Source organism: Brassica oleracea, chromosome C8 (genome assembly GCF_000695525.1).
Source record: "Brassica oleracea var. oleracea cultivar TO1000 chromosome C8, BOL, whole genome shotgun sequence".
NCBI classification, from domain to species: Eukaryota; Viridiplantae; Streptophyta; class Magnoliopsida; order Brassicales; family Brassicaceae; genus Brassica; species Brassica oleracea.
Window position 1 is genome coordinate 19,952,624 of NC_027755.1, and position 17,312 is coordinate 19,969,935.

Here is a 17,312-nt window from a genome sequence, read left to right on the forward strand (position 1 = left end):
AACCAAAGAGAAGATGTTACATACTAAGCCTCATTAATTATGCTTGATTCGTCGCAGATTAGAGTATCCCGGAGTTGGACCAGAGATTAGCTTTCTGAAAGAAAGCGGAAGAGCCGAGTTCTACACAGCAACAGACCAAGAAGCCGTTCAAGGTCCCTCTCTATTTATGTTACTTAATATGCTTTCTTTGTAATTTTTTTTTTCTCTTTGTAATTCTTACAAGAATTTCATTAATTACTTACATAATCTTCTATTATAGCGTGCATGTTATTGAGCAGATTGGAGGGAATAATCCCAGCTTTAGAAGCATCTCACGCGCTGGCGTTCCTCGACAAACTTGTTCCTACTCTGCGCGATGGTGCCAAAGTGGTCGTGAATTGCAGTGGCCGTGGTGACAAAGATCTAGACACTCTCATTCAACGAGGCATGCCTTCTTCTCTTTGTTGATTCACCGAGATGCCACATTATACTTGCAATCGAATGGATGCAATCACAACCATCACTATGAATGAAATATAAATACTATCTATTATTTCAACCTACCAGTTACCTAGTGTAATTTTTAGAGGCTTTTTGATATCTATCAATTATCGTCAATTAGTATCTTTAAGTATTAAAATTTGTTGTTACTAATAAAATAAAATAAATCTCTCTATTGGATAAAGACTTTCGTTCGATTAACCTTTGATTCTCTGATAATATAAGAGAAGAAAGAGACGTTATAAAATTATAAAATAAAATACAAATATTGAGATGGAGTAATTTGGCTTCCTTCAATCTCTATCTACAGAAAGTCTTCGGCTTTAATTATTATTCATACTTTTCAACATGTTTGACTGAGTTGACTCGTGGATCATCACTTCTTTCATTGTGTAATCACCACAATTCTTTCTGTGTTCCACACGAACATGGCGACCTTCAAAGAGAATGTGTTCTTCATATCTTCCTACGGATTTTTTGTAATATTTTTGTCTCTCCAAGTTTCACATGTTTCCTCTGCAGTTGACACAATCTCCATCAGTGAATCTCTTTCAGGAGACCAGACCATTGTATTTGACGGTGATGTTTTCTGAACGGCATGTGATACAAACAGTTCTCTCCACGAACTATAGTTTGGGTGGCAAATCCACAATCTCCTGCTCTATACACGGTTTCTATCTCCTTAAAAATCTTGAACGGAAACTTAGTTCTTCATAATAGTTTCGATTATAGAATAGTGTTTGGTCCACCGGTCTAAATTCTACCGACAATAACGCCAATGTTCAAGCGGTTCTACATGATAACGGTAACCTAGTCCTGAGAGATGGGTCCAGCTCATCTGCCGCCGTGTTGTGGCCCAGTTTTGATCATCCCTCAGATACTTGGCTTCCTGGCGCTAAAATCTGGTTTAACAATAGCACATCGGAAAGCCAAGGTCTCACTTCTAGGAACAGGGCAGAAGATCCATCACCTGGTCAATACTCACTCAGGGTTGACCCTCACTCTCACATCATGGTTTGGAATGGCTCCAAGTCATATTGGTCAAGTGGGCGACCGATTTGGAGCGTTCAGTGAAGTTATAGGTACGTACGAGTAACTTGACCTTCGAAATGAATGTACATGAGTCCTATACACATATTCAGTACGTGACAGACGAGCATTTCGTTTAGCTATGGATGCTTCGGGACAGTTCAGGCAGTACAATATGCAGGCCAAAATGGTGATGTGGTACTTGCCATGGGCTGCACTGCACCCAAGGAGAGATGTGATGGTTACGGTTACTGTGGATCGTTTGGAATTTGCAACGAGAATTCGCCAGAAGTCTTCTCCTGAAAATGTGCTTTTCCTCACAGAACGGATTCGAATGATTTAGTTGGTCGTTGTGTTACTTGTGTAACCAACACCAAGCTTCAGTTTGACCTGAAAAATAAAGAGTTTCTTTCTTTTCAGAACATGAAATTAGCCACTGGTCCAACAACAAGTCTTGTTACTACTACTACTACTACTACTACTACTACATGTGCCACGACCTGTCAGGCGGATTGTTCTTGCGAGGCCTATGCATATGATGGCAAACAATACGGTCATAGACATTAACATTTCAACGAAAATGTGTACTGTTGCTACAATTCTAGCTATATCACCATTAATTTTTAAAATATATGTATTGAATGTCGTCTTCGTTCAACAATATAAGTAGGTGAATTTCCCCGGGGTGAATAATTGATAATTTTGGAAACGTACACAGTGCCATGTACCTACGGACTACAAACATTAATTTTGATATGTAGGCTAGCTATATCTTTGAGAAATGAGAGATGAAAAGTACATAATGAAAATGAAAACAAAATAAATATAGATACGGATACGGATATTGACCCAATAATGACATTAACACTTGGCCAACTAACTTCCACCTGTCTCTGTTAATTCTACAGAGGGTAATCAAGACCCAGAGACCATTTTGTCTTCTAACACAAAGACCAACTCATATGCATATAGATTTTACGAATATTGAAATAGCGTTCCAACTACTTTATTATATTTGTCATTTGTCGACATTTGTTGAAAGTTGAAACTAGTAATAACAGGATTCTATATCAACACGATGGAGGCTTGCAAATAAAATAATACTATTAATCCTTCCTGCTAATTAATACTATTATATCTGTCATTATATAAAACATAATTTGATTAGATAAATAATGCTGTCATACATTCCTACTAATAACTAAACATTTGTTAGGCTAAAATATCATTTCAAATTTGAACCATCATATATCACTTATGTACAGTTTGAAGTAAGTGCACCCAGATGGTTGGTGAGACCAATTACTCGTTATGTTCATGTGGCTGATCCGTTCATCACACATAGAATGTATGCTTTCTCTATATAAAGAACCCTAAATCTTCCTTCACTATAAACTTGCCCTAAAGTCCATCTATAAGTCTTCTTCATTTATCTCCCATCCCTCTCTATATCTCTCAGATAGTAAGTAAACAAATATGGATCTTACTGATGTTTTCATATTCTTGTTTGCTCTCTATTTCCTCAACCTATGGTGGCGCCGTTACTCCTCCGGCAGAAGCAGCCAATGCCGCCTCAACATCCCGCCGGGACCAAAAGGATGGCCACTAGTCGGAAACCTACTCCAAGTCATATCCCAACGTCGCCATTTCGTCTTCCTAATGCGTGACCTACGTAAAAAATACGGTCCAATATTCACCATGCAAATGGGACAACGTACAATGATTATCGTCACGGACGAAAAACTCATCCACGAGGCTTTAGTCCAACGTGGCCCCACATTCGCTTCCAGGCCTCCGGACTCGCCTATCCGGCTCATGTTTAGCGTCGGAAAATGCGCTATAAACTCGGCTGAGTACGGACCACTGTGGCGGACTCTTAGAAGAAACTTTGTGACGGAGCTCGTGACTCCGACGAGAGTGAAGCAATGCTCGTGGATAAGGACGTGGGCTATGGAGAATCACATGAAGAGGATTCAAAAGGAGAGTGTTGAGAAAGGTTACGTCGAAGTTATGAGTCAATGTAGGCTAGCGATTTGTAGCATCTTGATATGTCTTTGCTTCGGAGCCAAGATCAGCGAGGAGAAGATCAAGAACATAGAGAACGTTCTTAAGGACGTCATGCTGATAACTTCTCCGACGTTACCTGACTTTTTACCGGTTTTAACTCCGTTATTTCGCCGTCAAGTTAGAGAAGCGAGAGAGCTAAGGAAGACGCAGCTCGAGTGTCTCGTGCCGTTGATAAGAAACCGTCGTGCATTTGTTGACGCGAAAGAGAGTCCTAACGAAGAGATGGTGAGTCCTATCGGTGCAGCTTACGTGGATTCTCTGTTCGCTTTGAAGCCTGTTGAGAGAGGCGGTGAGCTTAAAGATGAAGAGATTGTGACTTTATGTTCGGAGATTGTCTCGGCTGGTACGGACACTAGCGCTACTACGCTTGAGTGGGCGTTACTTCATCTAGTGACCGACCAAAACATACAAGAGAAGCTGTACGAGGAAGTTGTCGGAGCTGTGGGCAAAAACGGCGTCGTTGAAGAGGATGACGTGACGAAAATGCCTTACTTGGAAGCAATAGTGAAAGAGACTCTCCGGAGACATCCTCCGAGACATTTTCTTCTCTCTCACGCCGCCGTTAAAGATACGGAGCTTGGCGGGTATGATATTCCGTCAGGGGCATATGTGGAATTTTACACTGCTTGGGTTACTGAGAACCCGGAGATTTGGTCGGATCCGAGTGAGTTTCGACCCGAGAGGTTTTTACCAGGTGGAGACGGTGTTAATGCTGACTGGACCGGAACACGTGGCGTGACAATGTTGCCTTTTGGTGCGGGTCGTCGGATCTGCCCGGCTTGGTCTTTAGGGATTCTACACATCAACTTGATGCTTGCTAGGATGATCCATTCGTTTAAATGGATCTCTGCTCCGGATTCTCCACCCGACCCGACTGAAACTTACGCGTTTACCGTTGTGATGAAGAATTCGCTCAAAGCTCAGATCATATCAAGGGATTGATGGATATATTCGAACTGGAGCGGTCACGTCGGGTTTGTGATATGTTATGCTTTTGTATGCATGTTTGGTTGCATTGATATTATCTATTAATAGAATGCTTCGTTACTATCTTCTCTAATATTTATTCCAAAGTAGTTTTTCTTCTGCTGTATAATGTTAAATATATAATAACATTATGCATTTTATGTATATAATTGTTCATTAATTACGTGAAAAACTAATGCCAATGTAGTGTATTAAATATAGTTATAGGCTATATGTTGGCTTATCTTTTTATTACGTCCGCAGATTTAGGAGTCAGGGGTTAGAGTTTCTTTTCAAGGGATGTCCATATTAAAGTGAGAGAGTAGTCTAGTCAGATTTGGGATTGTTGATAGATAAATATTCTTTCAGAAATTTTAAGGGAAAATTAGGAAAAAGAGACACTTTCAACTTAGGTTTGTCTCAATAAAACTTGTAAAAGATTATTTAGGTAATTAGGATTTATATTCTCTTTAATACTATTATACCCTTCAATTAACCTAATTAGTATTAATAATTTGTAATTGATTTAAGTTTTTATTAAAAAGGAATAAAGGAAAAACAAAAAGAAAAAAAACATCCACGAAAGATATATTGCTCATCCCGACCAGAGGTCGTTTTCTTTAGCTCCTCACCACGTGCTTTGTGCTTCGTGTCGGTTTTGTCTCGTCGATTTCGTGGTCATGCTTTGTTCCAATCGCTGCGACCAAGCTTCCTCCATGGCTTCAACTCGTGATGTCACTCCTTCGTTTCATATCCGAAGGCTCCAATCTCGTCGTGCTCTCTATTTCACTCCACTGTCTCTGTTACATTGGAATCATCCCTTGCCGTCACGGATCGAAGGAAAGCTTCTCGAAAAGCAACAATGGCCAGTTTGGGTAATTTTGCAAGACATGTCCTCAAACTTCTGACTAATCACGGATTTGTCCCATAACTTTCTGTTTGTACATATTGCTCCTTAAATTAATTCCAAAACTTTCAGTTGTTCAATCTAGACCAGTCAGTATTCCTATTTTCAGCTTTGGTCCACGAATTTTCTGTGTAATATTTTCCCCAATCTTCCAAATATACAAAAATGTCTTTATGATTTTGCCTTAAACTTCCAAACGTGCACTTTTGACCCTATTATATGAAAATTCAAAATATACAAAAGTCAGAAATTAATTGTGGATTAATCAAGGATCAATTTTAAGATTTTTATTATACTTGATAGTATATAAACTGGTATACATATCAAAGTAGCGTAAATCATGTGTGGTCTAGTGGCTTGCGTGTGTATTTTTCTCTTGAATAACTCAGCGCTACTACGCTTGAGTGGGCGTTACTTCATCTAGTGACCGACCAAAACATACAAGAGAAGCTGTACGAGGAAGTTGTCGGAGCTGTGGGCAAAAACGGCGTCGTTGAAGAGGATGACGTGACGAAAATGCCTTACTTGGAAGCAATAGTGAAAGAGACTCTCCGGAGACATCCTCCGAGACATTTTCTTCTCTCTCACGCCGCCGTTAAAGATACGGAGCTTGGCGGGTATGATATTCCGGCAGGGGGATATGTGGAATTTTACACTGCTTGGGTTACTGAGAACCCGGAGATTTGGTCGGATCCGAGTGAGTTTCGACCCGAGAGGTTTTTACCAGGTGGAGACGGTGTTAATGCTGACTGGACCGGAACACGTGGCGTGACAATGTTGCCTTTTGGTGCGGGTCGTCGGATCTGCCCGGCTTGGTCTTTAGGGATTCTACACATCAACTTGATGCTTGCTAGGATGATCCATTCGTTTAAATGGATCTCTGCTCCGGATTCTCCACCCGACCCGACTGAAACTTACGCGTTTACCGTTGTGATGAAGAATTCGCTCAAAGCTCAGATCATATCAAGGGATTGATGGATATATTCGAACTGGAGCGGTCACGTCGGGTTTGTGATATGTTATGCTTTTGTATGCATGTTTGGTTGCATTGATATTATCTATTAATAGAATGCTTCGTTACTATCTTCTCTAATATTTATTCCAAAGTAGTTTTTCTTCTGCTGTATAATGTTAAATATATAATAACATTATGCATTTTATGTATATAATTGTTCATTAATTACGTGAAAAACTAATGCCAATGTAGTGTATTAAATATAGTTATAGGCTATATGTTGGCTTATCTTTTTATTACGTCCGCAGATTTAGGAGTCAGGGGTTAGAGTTTCTTTTCAAGGGATGTCCATATTAAAGTGAGAGTAGTCTAGTCAGATTTGGGATTGTTGATAGATAAATATTCTTTCAGAAATTTTAAGGGAAAATTAGGAAAAAGAGACACTTTCAACTTAGGTTTGTCTCAATAAAACTTGTAAAAGATTATTTAGGTAATTAGGATTTATATTCTCTTTAATACTATTATACCCTTCAATTAACCTAATTAGTATTAATAATTTGTAATTGATTTAAGTTTTTATTAAAAAGGAATAAAGGAAAAACAAAAAGAAAAAAAACATCCACGAAAGATATATTGCTCATCCCGACCAGAGGTCGTTTTCTTTAGCTCCTCACCACGTGCTTTGTGCTTCGTGTCGGTTTTGTCTCGTCGATTTCGTGGTCATGCTTTGTTCCAATCGCTGCGACCAAGCTTCCTCCATGGCTTCAACTCGTGATGTCACTCCTTCGTTTCATATCCGAAGGCTCCAATCTCGTCGTGCTCTCTATTTCACTCCACTGTCTCTGTTACATTGGAATCATCCCTTGCCGTCACGGATCGAAGGAAAGCTTCTCGAAAAGCAACAATGGCCAGTTTGGGTAATTTTGCAAGACATGTCCTCAAACTTCTGACTAATCACGGATTTGTCCCATAACTTTCTGTTTGTACATATTGCTCCTTAAATTAATTCCAAAACTTTCAGTTGTTCAATCTAGACCAGTCAGTATTCCTATTTTCAGCTTTGGTCCACGAATTTTCTGTGTAATATTTTCCCCAATCTTCCAAATATACAAAAATGTCTTTATGATTTTGCCTTAAACTTCCAAACGTGCACTTTTGACCCTATTATATGAAAATTCAAAATATACAAAAGTCAGAAATTAATTGTGGATTAATCAAGGATCATTTTTTAAGATTTTTATTATACTTGATAGTATATAAACTGGTATACATATCAAAGTAGCATAAATCATGTGTGGTCTAGTGGCTTACGTGTGTATTTTTCTCTTGAATAACTCGGGTTCGAGTGAAGGAAAAAGCAGTTTTGATGATTTTTTTGATTTCTGAGAGAAGATACTACGAGAGATTTATGGTAGATTTAGTTTTGATTCAGGAAAGATATTTATCGAAATAGGGAAGTTTCCATATTTTTTGTGATTTCCCTATAATATGTATTCTATGTATAGCAGAGCACTTAAGAGAGGGTATGAGGTTTATTCTTCCCTACGCGTATGATAACATAAAAGGCAGAAAAGGTTATGACACATAAAAAAATAAAGGTATTTCACAGAGTCGAGGTTATAAGTTGTAATAAAAGAACAAGTAGACTAAAGATATCTCGTTAGAATACTAGCTGACGTAATCTAGCTCTAGTAGAATATAGAAGAAAGTTTTGTTTGTATTCTCTACCCAGGATAATTCTGTGTGTAATACTTACTATACGATTTGTAGACTAGGTAGATAGCTAGAATGAATATTATATATGTGCTAGAACATTAAATAAAACATGATTCCACTATTTTTAAAAATAAAATTTAAACATATAAATAGTCATGCTAATGTTTCCAATGGTTTTCATATTTTTTCCAATTTTTAAAATTTAGTTTACTATTTTTAAAATTACAAAAGGGTAAAACTTGTCCAAAATGACCAAATGTATGAAAAAATCTTATTTAGACAAACAAAAATTCAAAGGGTCTCTTTTTGCCAATTCTCCCAAATTTTAATCAATGTATTGTATTTTTCAAACAAACTTTTTTAAAAATGCTATTTTTTGGAAAGTCATCATTTTTATAGAAATAATGTAGATTTAGGATTGTGATTTATAAATTAGGATAACAAGAATTTTTATTGATAGATGAGTGTTCTTTTAGAAATTTTGATCAATAAGTTGTATTTTTTAAATAAACTTTTTAAAAAATTTAATTTTTGAAAAGTTATCATTTTTATAGAAAAATATTGTAGATTTGAGATTGTGATTTAGATATTAGGATAACAAGAATATTTGTTGATAAATGAGTATTTTTCAGAATTTTAAATCAATAAATTTATTTTTAAATAAACTTTTAAAAAATGTTATTCGGAAAGTTATCATTTTTATTGGGAACTATTGTAGATTTGGGATTGTGATTTAGAAATTATGATAACAATAATTTTATTGATAGAAGAGTATTCTTTTAGAAATTTTGATCAATAAATTGCACTTTCAAAATAAACTTTTTAAAATGATACTTTTGGAAGTTATCATTTTCATAGAGAACTATTGTAGATTTGAGATTGTAATTTAGAAATTATGATAACAAGAATTTTCGTTGATAGATGAATATTCTAGTAGAATTTTTAAGGGCAATTCTCTCAAATAGTTTTTTTTAAAAAAATTTCACAAAAATAACACTCAAAAAATAAAATGACCAAAATATATCTTTTTATTTTGAAAATTTTAATATTTATTTTTTATTTTTTAAAATTTGAAATCATATTCATAAAACTCCACCCCTTAACTCTAAACCCTAAATATAGATTAGTTAACCCTTGGGTATAAATGCATATTTACCTTTCTTGAATTCTATTTTTGTGAAAATAAACTAAAAAAAGTTATCTGAGGGAATTTCACAATTTTTAATCTATAAGTTGTATTTTTAAATAAACTTTTTTAAAAAATTCTATTTTGGAAAGTTATAATTTGTAGAGAACTATTGTAGATTTTTTGGATTGTGATTTAGAAATTAGGATGACAAAAACATTTGTTGATATATGAGTATTCTTTTATAATTTTTGATCAATAGGTTGTATTTTTTAAATCAACTTTTCAATGTTTTCATTTTTATTGAGAAATATTGTAGATTTATAATTGTGATTTAGAAATTAGGATATCAAAAACTTTTGTTGATAGATAAGTATTTTAATCAATAAGTTGTATTTTTTAAATAAACTTTTCAAAAATGTTATTTTTGGAAAGTTATCACTTTTATTGGGAACTATTATAGATTTGAGATTGTGATGTAGAAACTAGGATAAGAAAAAATTTTGTTGAAAGATGAGTATTCTTTTAGAATTTTTAATCAATAGGTTGACTTTTTAAATAAACTTTTTTAAAATGCTACTTTTAGAAAGTTGTCATTTTTATAGAGAACTACTGTAGATTTGAGATTGTGATTTAGAATTTTTTTATCAATAGGATAACAAAAAATTTCATTGATAAATGAGTATAATTTTATAATTTTTTATCAACAAGTTGTATTTTTTTTAAATAAAATTTTTAAAAATTTTATTTTTGGAAAGTTTTTATTTTTATAAAAAACTATTGTAGATTTTGGATTTCGATGTAGTAATTAGGATAAAAAGAATTTTTGTTGATAGATGAGTATTCTTTCAGATTTTTTCGTCAATAGTTTTTATTTTATAAATATTTTTATAAAAAATTGCTAATTTTGGAAAGTTTAAATTTTATAGAGAACTATTGTAGATTTTGGATTCTAATGTAGTAATTAAGATCACAAGAATTTTTGTTGATATATGAGTATTCTTTCAGAATTTTTCAACAATAGCTTGTATTTTAAAAATAATTATTGTAAAAAATGTTATTTTTGAAAAGTTTTCATTTATATAAAAAATTATTGTAGATTTGGGATTCTGATGTATTAATTAGGATAACAAGAATTTTTCTGATAGATAGTATTTTTTCAATTTTTTTCATCAATAGTTTATATTTTTTAAAATAATTTTCTAAAACTTGCTATTTTTGCAAAGTTTTCATTTTTATAAGAACAACTGTAGATTTGGGAATCGTGATGTAGTAATTAGGATAACACGAATTTCTGTTGATAGATAAGTATTCTTTCAAAAAAATTCATCAATAGATCGTATTTTTAGAATATTTTTTTTAAAAACTGCTATTTTTGGAAAGTTTTATTTTTAAAGAGAATTATTGTAAATTTAGGGTTTTGATGTAGTAATTAGTATAACAAGAATTTTTGTTGATATATGAGTATTCGTTCAAAAAAATTCATCAATAACTTGTGTTTTAAAATAATCTTTTTAAAAATTGCTATTTTTTTAAGTTTTCATTTTTATAGAGAATTATTGTAGAGTTGGGATTCTGATGTAACAATTATAATAACAAGAATTTTTATTGATAAATGAGTATTCTTTCAGATTTTTTCATCAATAACTTTTATTTTTTAAATAATATTTTAAAAACTGTTATTTTAGGAAACTTCTCAATTTTATAGAGAACTATTATAGATTTGAGATTCTGATGTAGTAATTAAGATAACAAAAAATTTTGTTGATAGATGAATATTCTTTCAGAATTTTTCACCAATAGCTTATATTTTTGAAATAATTTTTTTAAACCCTGCTATTTTGGAAATTTTTCCTTTTTATAGAGAACTATTTAGATTTTAGATTCTGATGCATTAATTAAGATAAAAAAAATTATTATTGATAGATGAGTATTCTTTCAAATTTTTCATTAGTAGCTTGTATTTTTTAAATAATTATTTTTAAAACTTTTATTTTTGGAAAATTTTCATTTTTGTAGAGAACTATTGTAGATTTGGGATTCTGAAGTCGTAATTAGGATAAAAATATTTTTTCCTGATAGATGAGTTTATTCTTTCAAAAAATTTCATCAATAGACTTTTTTTTAAAATAATTTTTGTAAAATCAGCTATTTTGTAAAATCAGCTATTGTAGATTTGAGATTAAGATGTAGTAATTAGGATAACAATAAATTTTGTTAATAGATGAGTATTCTTTTATAATTTTTCATCAGTAGTTTGTATTTTTAAAATTGCTATTTTTGGAAATTTTTCATTTTTATAGAGATCTCTTGTAGATTTGGGATTCTGAAGTAGTAATTAGGATAACAAAAAAAATTGTTGATAAATGAATATTCTTTTGGAATTTTTCATCAATGGTTTGTATTTTTTAAGTAATTTTTTTGAAAACCTGCTAGTTTTGGAAAGTTTTCATTTTTTATAGAGAACTATTGTAGACTTGGGATTCTGATGTAGTAATTAAGATAACAAGAATTTTTATGATAGATGAGTATTCTTTTAGATTTTTTCATCAATAGCTAGTATTTTTAAAATAATTTTTTTAAACCTGCTATTTTGAAAGGTTTTCATTTTTATAGAGAACTATTGAAGATTTGGGATGCGTAGTGTAGTAATTAGGATAGCAAAACAATTTGTTGATAGATAATTATTTTTTCAGAATTTTTCATCTATATACTGTATTTTTAAATGATTTTTGTAAAAAATGTTATTTTTAGATAGTTTTCATTTTGGGATTATGTTGTAGTAATTAGGATAACAAGAATTTTTGCTGATAGATGAGTATTATTTAACAATTTTTCATCAATAGCTTGTATTTTTTAAAACGTGCTATTTTTGGAAAATTTTTATTTTTATATAGAACTATTGTAGATTTGGAATTCTGATGTAGCAGTTAGGATAACAATAATTTTGTTGATAGATATGTATTCTTTCGGATTTTTTCATCAATAGATTGTATTTTTTAAATAATTATTTTAAACCTCCCATTTTTTAAAAGTTTTCATTTTTATAGAGAACTAAACTATTGTAGATTTGGGAAGCGTGATATAGTAATTAGGATAGCAAAAAAAATTGGTGATAGATAAGTATTCTTTCAGAATTTTCGTTTGTAGGCTGTATTTTTATATGATTTTTTTTAAAAAAACTACTATTTTTGGATAGTTTTCATTTTTATAGATAATTTTTGTAGATTTCGGATTCTGATGTAGTAATTAGGATAACAAGAACTTTTGTTGATAGATGAGTATTCTTTCACAATTTTTCATCAATATATTGTATTTTTAAAATATTTTTTAAAACCTGTTATTTTTGGAAAGTTTTAATTTTTATAGAGAGATATTGTAGATTTGAGATTCTGATTTAGAAATTAGGATAACAAGAATTTTTGTTGATAGATGTGTATTCTTTCAGATTTTTTCATCAATAGGTTATATTTTTTTAAATATAATCTTTCAAATAGCTATTTTTGAAATTTTTTTAATTTTATAGAGAACTATTGTAGATTTGGGAAGCGTGATATAGTAATTAGGATAACGAGAATTTTTGTTGGTTGACAAAAAAAAAACAAGAATTTTTGTTGATAGATGAGTATCCTTTGAGAATTTTTTATCAATAGCTTGTATTTTTAAAATAAACTTTTTAAACTTCTATTTCGGGAAAGTTTTCATTTTTATAGAGACTTATTGTAGATTTGGGATTATGGTGTAGCAATTAGGACAACAAGAATTTCTATTAATAGATGAATATTTTTCAGAATTTTTCATCAGTAACTTTTATTTTTTAAATATTCTTTTTTAAATTGGTATTTTTTTGAAAGTTTTCATTTTTATAGAGAACTATTGCAGATTTGGGATTCTGATGTAGCAATAACGATAAAAAAAATATTTTTTGATAGATGAATATTCTTTTAGAATTTTTCTTCACTCGCTTGTATTTTTTAAATAATTTTTTTGAAAACTGCTATTCTGGGAATGGAAATTCTCTCAAATAGTCATTTTCAAATTTTTGTCACAAAAATATCCCTCAAAAAATAAAATGACCAAAATAGCTTTTTTTTATTTTAAAAATTTTAATATTTATTTCTTGTTTTTAAAAATTTGAACCCTTCCCCAAAATCCAACCCCTTAACTCTAAACCCTAAGTCTTAAATTAGTTAACCATAAGAGTATAAATACTTATTTACCCTTCAATAAACCTCTTTTGGTCATTTTTCTCCTTGAGATCTATTTTTGTGAAAATAAACTAAAAAGAGCTATCTAAGGGAATTTCTCTTTTGGGAATGTTTTCATTTTTATAGAAAACTATTGTAGATTTGGGATTTTGATGTAGCAGTTAAGATAACAAAAAAATTTGTTGATATATGAATATTCTTTTAGAATTTTTTATTAGCCGATTGCATTTTTTAAATAATTATTTTTAAAATCTGTTATTTTTGGAAAGTTTTCATTTATGTAGAGAACTATTGTAGATTTGGAATTCCGAAGTAGTAGTTAGGATAATAAGAATCTTTGTTGATAGAGTATCCTTTCAGAATTTTTCATCTATAGCTTGTATTTTTTTAATATTTTTTAAAAATATGCTATTTTTTTAATGTTTTCATTTTGATGATTGTAGATTTGGGATTTTGAAGTAGTAATTAGGATAACAGAAATATTTTTGAATAGATTAGTATTCTTTCAGATTTTTTTATCAACAGCTTTTTAGTGAATGATGCAGCTATGCATTAAAACAATATTTTCATATTTTTGAATTTTGTTCAAAATCTATGTGTTAATCGTTACGAAAATATTGAATTTTTCGTTAATTGCTCTATATACTGAAGCCTATCATATTTACTATTGTTTTAAAATTTCTAAACACATTCTACATTTGTATTAATGTATATTAAACTCTCTTTCATGATACATGGGCATCATTTTAATTTTTTTGTCAATTAATTTAGTAAAACTTCATAATACTCTCTAAATTGGTGGACTAACCACTATAAAATCGCTATTTTCCAGAAAAACGGAGACAACAAAGGTTCCAAGCCTTTTTGACCTTCATCATATGTTAGTGAAGGATGCAACTATGCATTAAACCAGTATTTTCATATTTTTGAATTTTTTTTCAAAATCTATGTGTTAACCCCCTACGAAAATATTAAATTTTCGGTAAATGCTCTATATACTGAATCCTGTCATCTTTAGTATTGTTTTAAAATTTCTAAACACATTCTATATTTGTATTAATGTATATAAAACTCTCTTTCTTGATACATGGACATCGTTTTAATTTTTTGTCAATTAATTTAGTAAAACTTCATAATACTCTCTAAATTGGTGGACTAACCACTATAAAATCGCTATTTTCCAGAAAAACGGAGACAACAAAGGTTCCAAGCCTTTTTGACCTTCATCATATGTTAGTGAAGGATGCAACTATGCATTAATTTGATTTTTTCTCAAAATCTATGCGTTAACCCCCTACGAAAATATTGAATTTTTCGGTAAATGTTCTATATACTGAAGCCTATGATCTTTAGTGTTGTTTTAAAATTTCTAAACACATTCTACATTTGTATTAATGTATATTAAACTCTTTGTCATAATACAAGGGCATTGTTTGTCAATTAATTTAGTAAAACTATATAATAGTCCCTAAATTGGTGGATTAACCACTATAAAATCGTTATTCTCTAGAAAACCGCAGACAACAAAGGTTCCAAACCTCTTTGACCTTCATCATATGTTAGTGAATGATGCAACTAGGCATTAAAACATAATTTTCATATTTTTGAACTTTTCTCAAAATCTACGTGTTAACTCCTACAAAAATATTGAATTTTTCGGTAAATGTTCTATATACTGAAGCCTATGATCTTTAGTGTTGTCTTAAAATTTCTAAACACATTTTACATTTGTATTAATGTATATTAAACTCTCTTTCATGGTGCATGGACATCGTTTTATTTTTTTGTCAATTAATTTATTAAAACTTCATAATACTCTCTAAATTAGTGGAGTAACCACTATGAAATCGCTATTCTCTAGAATAACGGAGACAGCAAAGGTTCCAAACCTCTTTGACCTTCATCATATGTTAGTGAATGATGCAACTAGGCATTAAAACATAATTTTCATATTTTTGAACTTTTCTCAAAATCTATGTGTTAACTCCTACAAAAATATTGAATTTTTCGGTAAATGTTCTATATACTGAAGCCTATGATCTTTAGTGTAGTTTTCAAATTTCTAAACACATTTTAAATTGGTATTAATGTATATTAAACTCTCTATCATGGTACATGGGCATTGGTTTAATTTTTTGTAAATTAATTTATTAAAACTTCATAATACTCCCTAAATTGGTGGAGACCAATATAAACTCGCTATTTTCTAGAGAAACAGAGACGGCAAGGGTTTCAAACCTCTTTGACCTTCATCATATGTTAGTGAAGGATGCAACTATGCATTAAAACCATATTTTCATATTTTTGAATTTATCTCAAAATCTACGTGTTAACCCCTACGAAAATATTGAATTTTTTGGTAAATGTTCTATATACAATGATCTTTAGTGTTGTCTTAAAATTTCTAAACACATTTTACATTTGTATTAATGTATATTAAACTCTTTGTCATAATACATGGGCATTGTTTGTCAATTAATTTAGTAAAAATATATAATAGTCCCTAAATTGGTGTACTAACCACTATAAAATCGCTATTCTCTAGAAAACCGCAGACAACAAAGGTTCCAAACTCTTCGACCTTCATCATATGTTAGTGAATAATGCAACTATGCATTAAAACTCTTTGACATTCATCATATGTTTGTGAAGGATGCAATTATCCATTAAAACAATATTTTCATATTTTTGAATTTTTCTCAAAATCTATATGTTAAAGTATTGAATTTTTCGGTAAATGCTCTATATACTGAAGCCTATGATCTTTAGTGTTGTTTTAAAATTTCTAAATACATTTTACATTTGTATTAATATATATTAAACTCTCTTTAATGGTACATGGACATCGTTTTAATTTTTTGTCAATTAATTTATTAAAACTTCATAATACTCTCTAAATTGGTGGAGTAACCACTATGAAATCGCTATTTTCTAGAATAACGGAGACAGAAAAGGTTCCAAACCTCTTTGACCTTCATCATATGCTAGTGAAGGATGCAACTAGGCATTAAAACAGAATTTTCATATTTTTGAATTTTTCTCAAAATCTATGTGTAGCCCCCTGCAAAAATATTGAATTTTTCGGTAAATGTTCTATATACTGAAGCCTATGATCTTTTGTGTTGTTTTAAAACTTCTAACCACATTATAAATTTGTATTAATGTATATTAAACTCTTTTTATGGTACATGGGCATCATTTCAATTTTTTGTCAACTAATTTAGTAAAACTTCATAATATTCTCTAAATTGGTGGCGTAAGCACTATAAAATCGCTACTCTCTAGAAAAATGGAGACAACAAAGGTTCCAAACCTCTTTGACCTTCATCATATGTTAGTGAAGGATGCAACTATGCATTAAAACCATATTTTCATATTTTTGAATTTTTCTCAAAATCTACGTGTTAACACCTACGAAAATATTGAATTTTTTGGTAAATGCTCTATATACTGAAGTCTATGATCTTTAGTGTTGTTTTAAAATTTCTAAACACATTCTACATTTGTATTAATGTATATTAAACTCTCTTTCATGGTGCATGGACATCGTTTTAATTTTTTGTCAATTAATTTATTAAAACTTCATAATACTCTCTAAATTGGTGGAGTAACCACTATGAAATCGCTATTCTCTAGAATAACAGAGACAGCAAAGGTTCCAAACCTCTTTGACCTTCATCATATGTTAGTGAATGATGCAACTAGGCATTAAAACAGAATTTTCATATTTTTAATTTTTCTCAAAATCTATGTGTTAACAACCCCTACAAAAATATAAATTTTTTCGGTAATTGTTCTATATACTGAAGCTTATGATCTTTAGTGTTGTTTTAAAATTTCTAAACACATTCTACATTT

The 17,312-nt window shown here is 30.8% G+C and overlaps 3 protein-coding genes across 5 annotated transcripts in view; all 3 read left to right on the forward strand.

Moving 5' to 3' along the window:
• LOC106308133 (tryptophan synthase beta chain 1-like) overlaps window positions 1-672 on the forward strand; it is a 36,702-nt gene extending 36,030 nt beyond the window's left edge. The window contains exons 1-2 of one of the 3 annotated variants that reach the window (XR_001263488.1): window positions 7-152; window positions 260-461. Coding sequence is in view for 1 of the 3 variants with exons in the window: in XM_013745262.1 (XP_013600716.1) it covers window positions 260-447 (188 nt within the window). In the remaining 2 variants the exon portion in view is untranslated. Of the gene's footprint in view, window positions 1-6; window positions 153-259 lie in introns of those variants that run through there. The other 2 variants (XR_001263489.1, XM_013745262.1) reach the window with 2 other exon arrangements.
• Window positions 673-2,891: 2,219 nt separating this feature from the next.
• LOC106310015 (cytochrome P450 77A3-like) lies at window positions 2,892-4,687 on the forward strand. Its single transcript, XM_013747207.1, has one exon. It carries the CDS (start codon window positions 2,986-2,988, stop codon window positions 4,516-4,518), a length of 1,533 nt encoding a protein of 510 aa, XP_013602661.1. The 5' UTR covers window positions 2,892-2,985; the 3' UTR covers window positions 4,519-4,687.
• Window positions 4,688-5,274: 587 nt separating this feature from the next.
• LOC106308892 (cytochrome P450 77A3-like) lies at window positions 5,275-6,424 on the forward strand. The gene is made up of 2 exons (XM_013745997.1): window positions 5,275-5,417; window positions 5,839-6,424. Exons 1-2 carry the CDS (start codon window positions 5,275-5,277, stop codon window positions 6,422-6,424), a joined length of 729 nt encoding a protein of 242 aa, XP_013601451.1.
• Window positions 6,425-17,312: the final 10,888 nt, after the last annotated feature.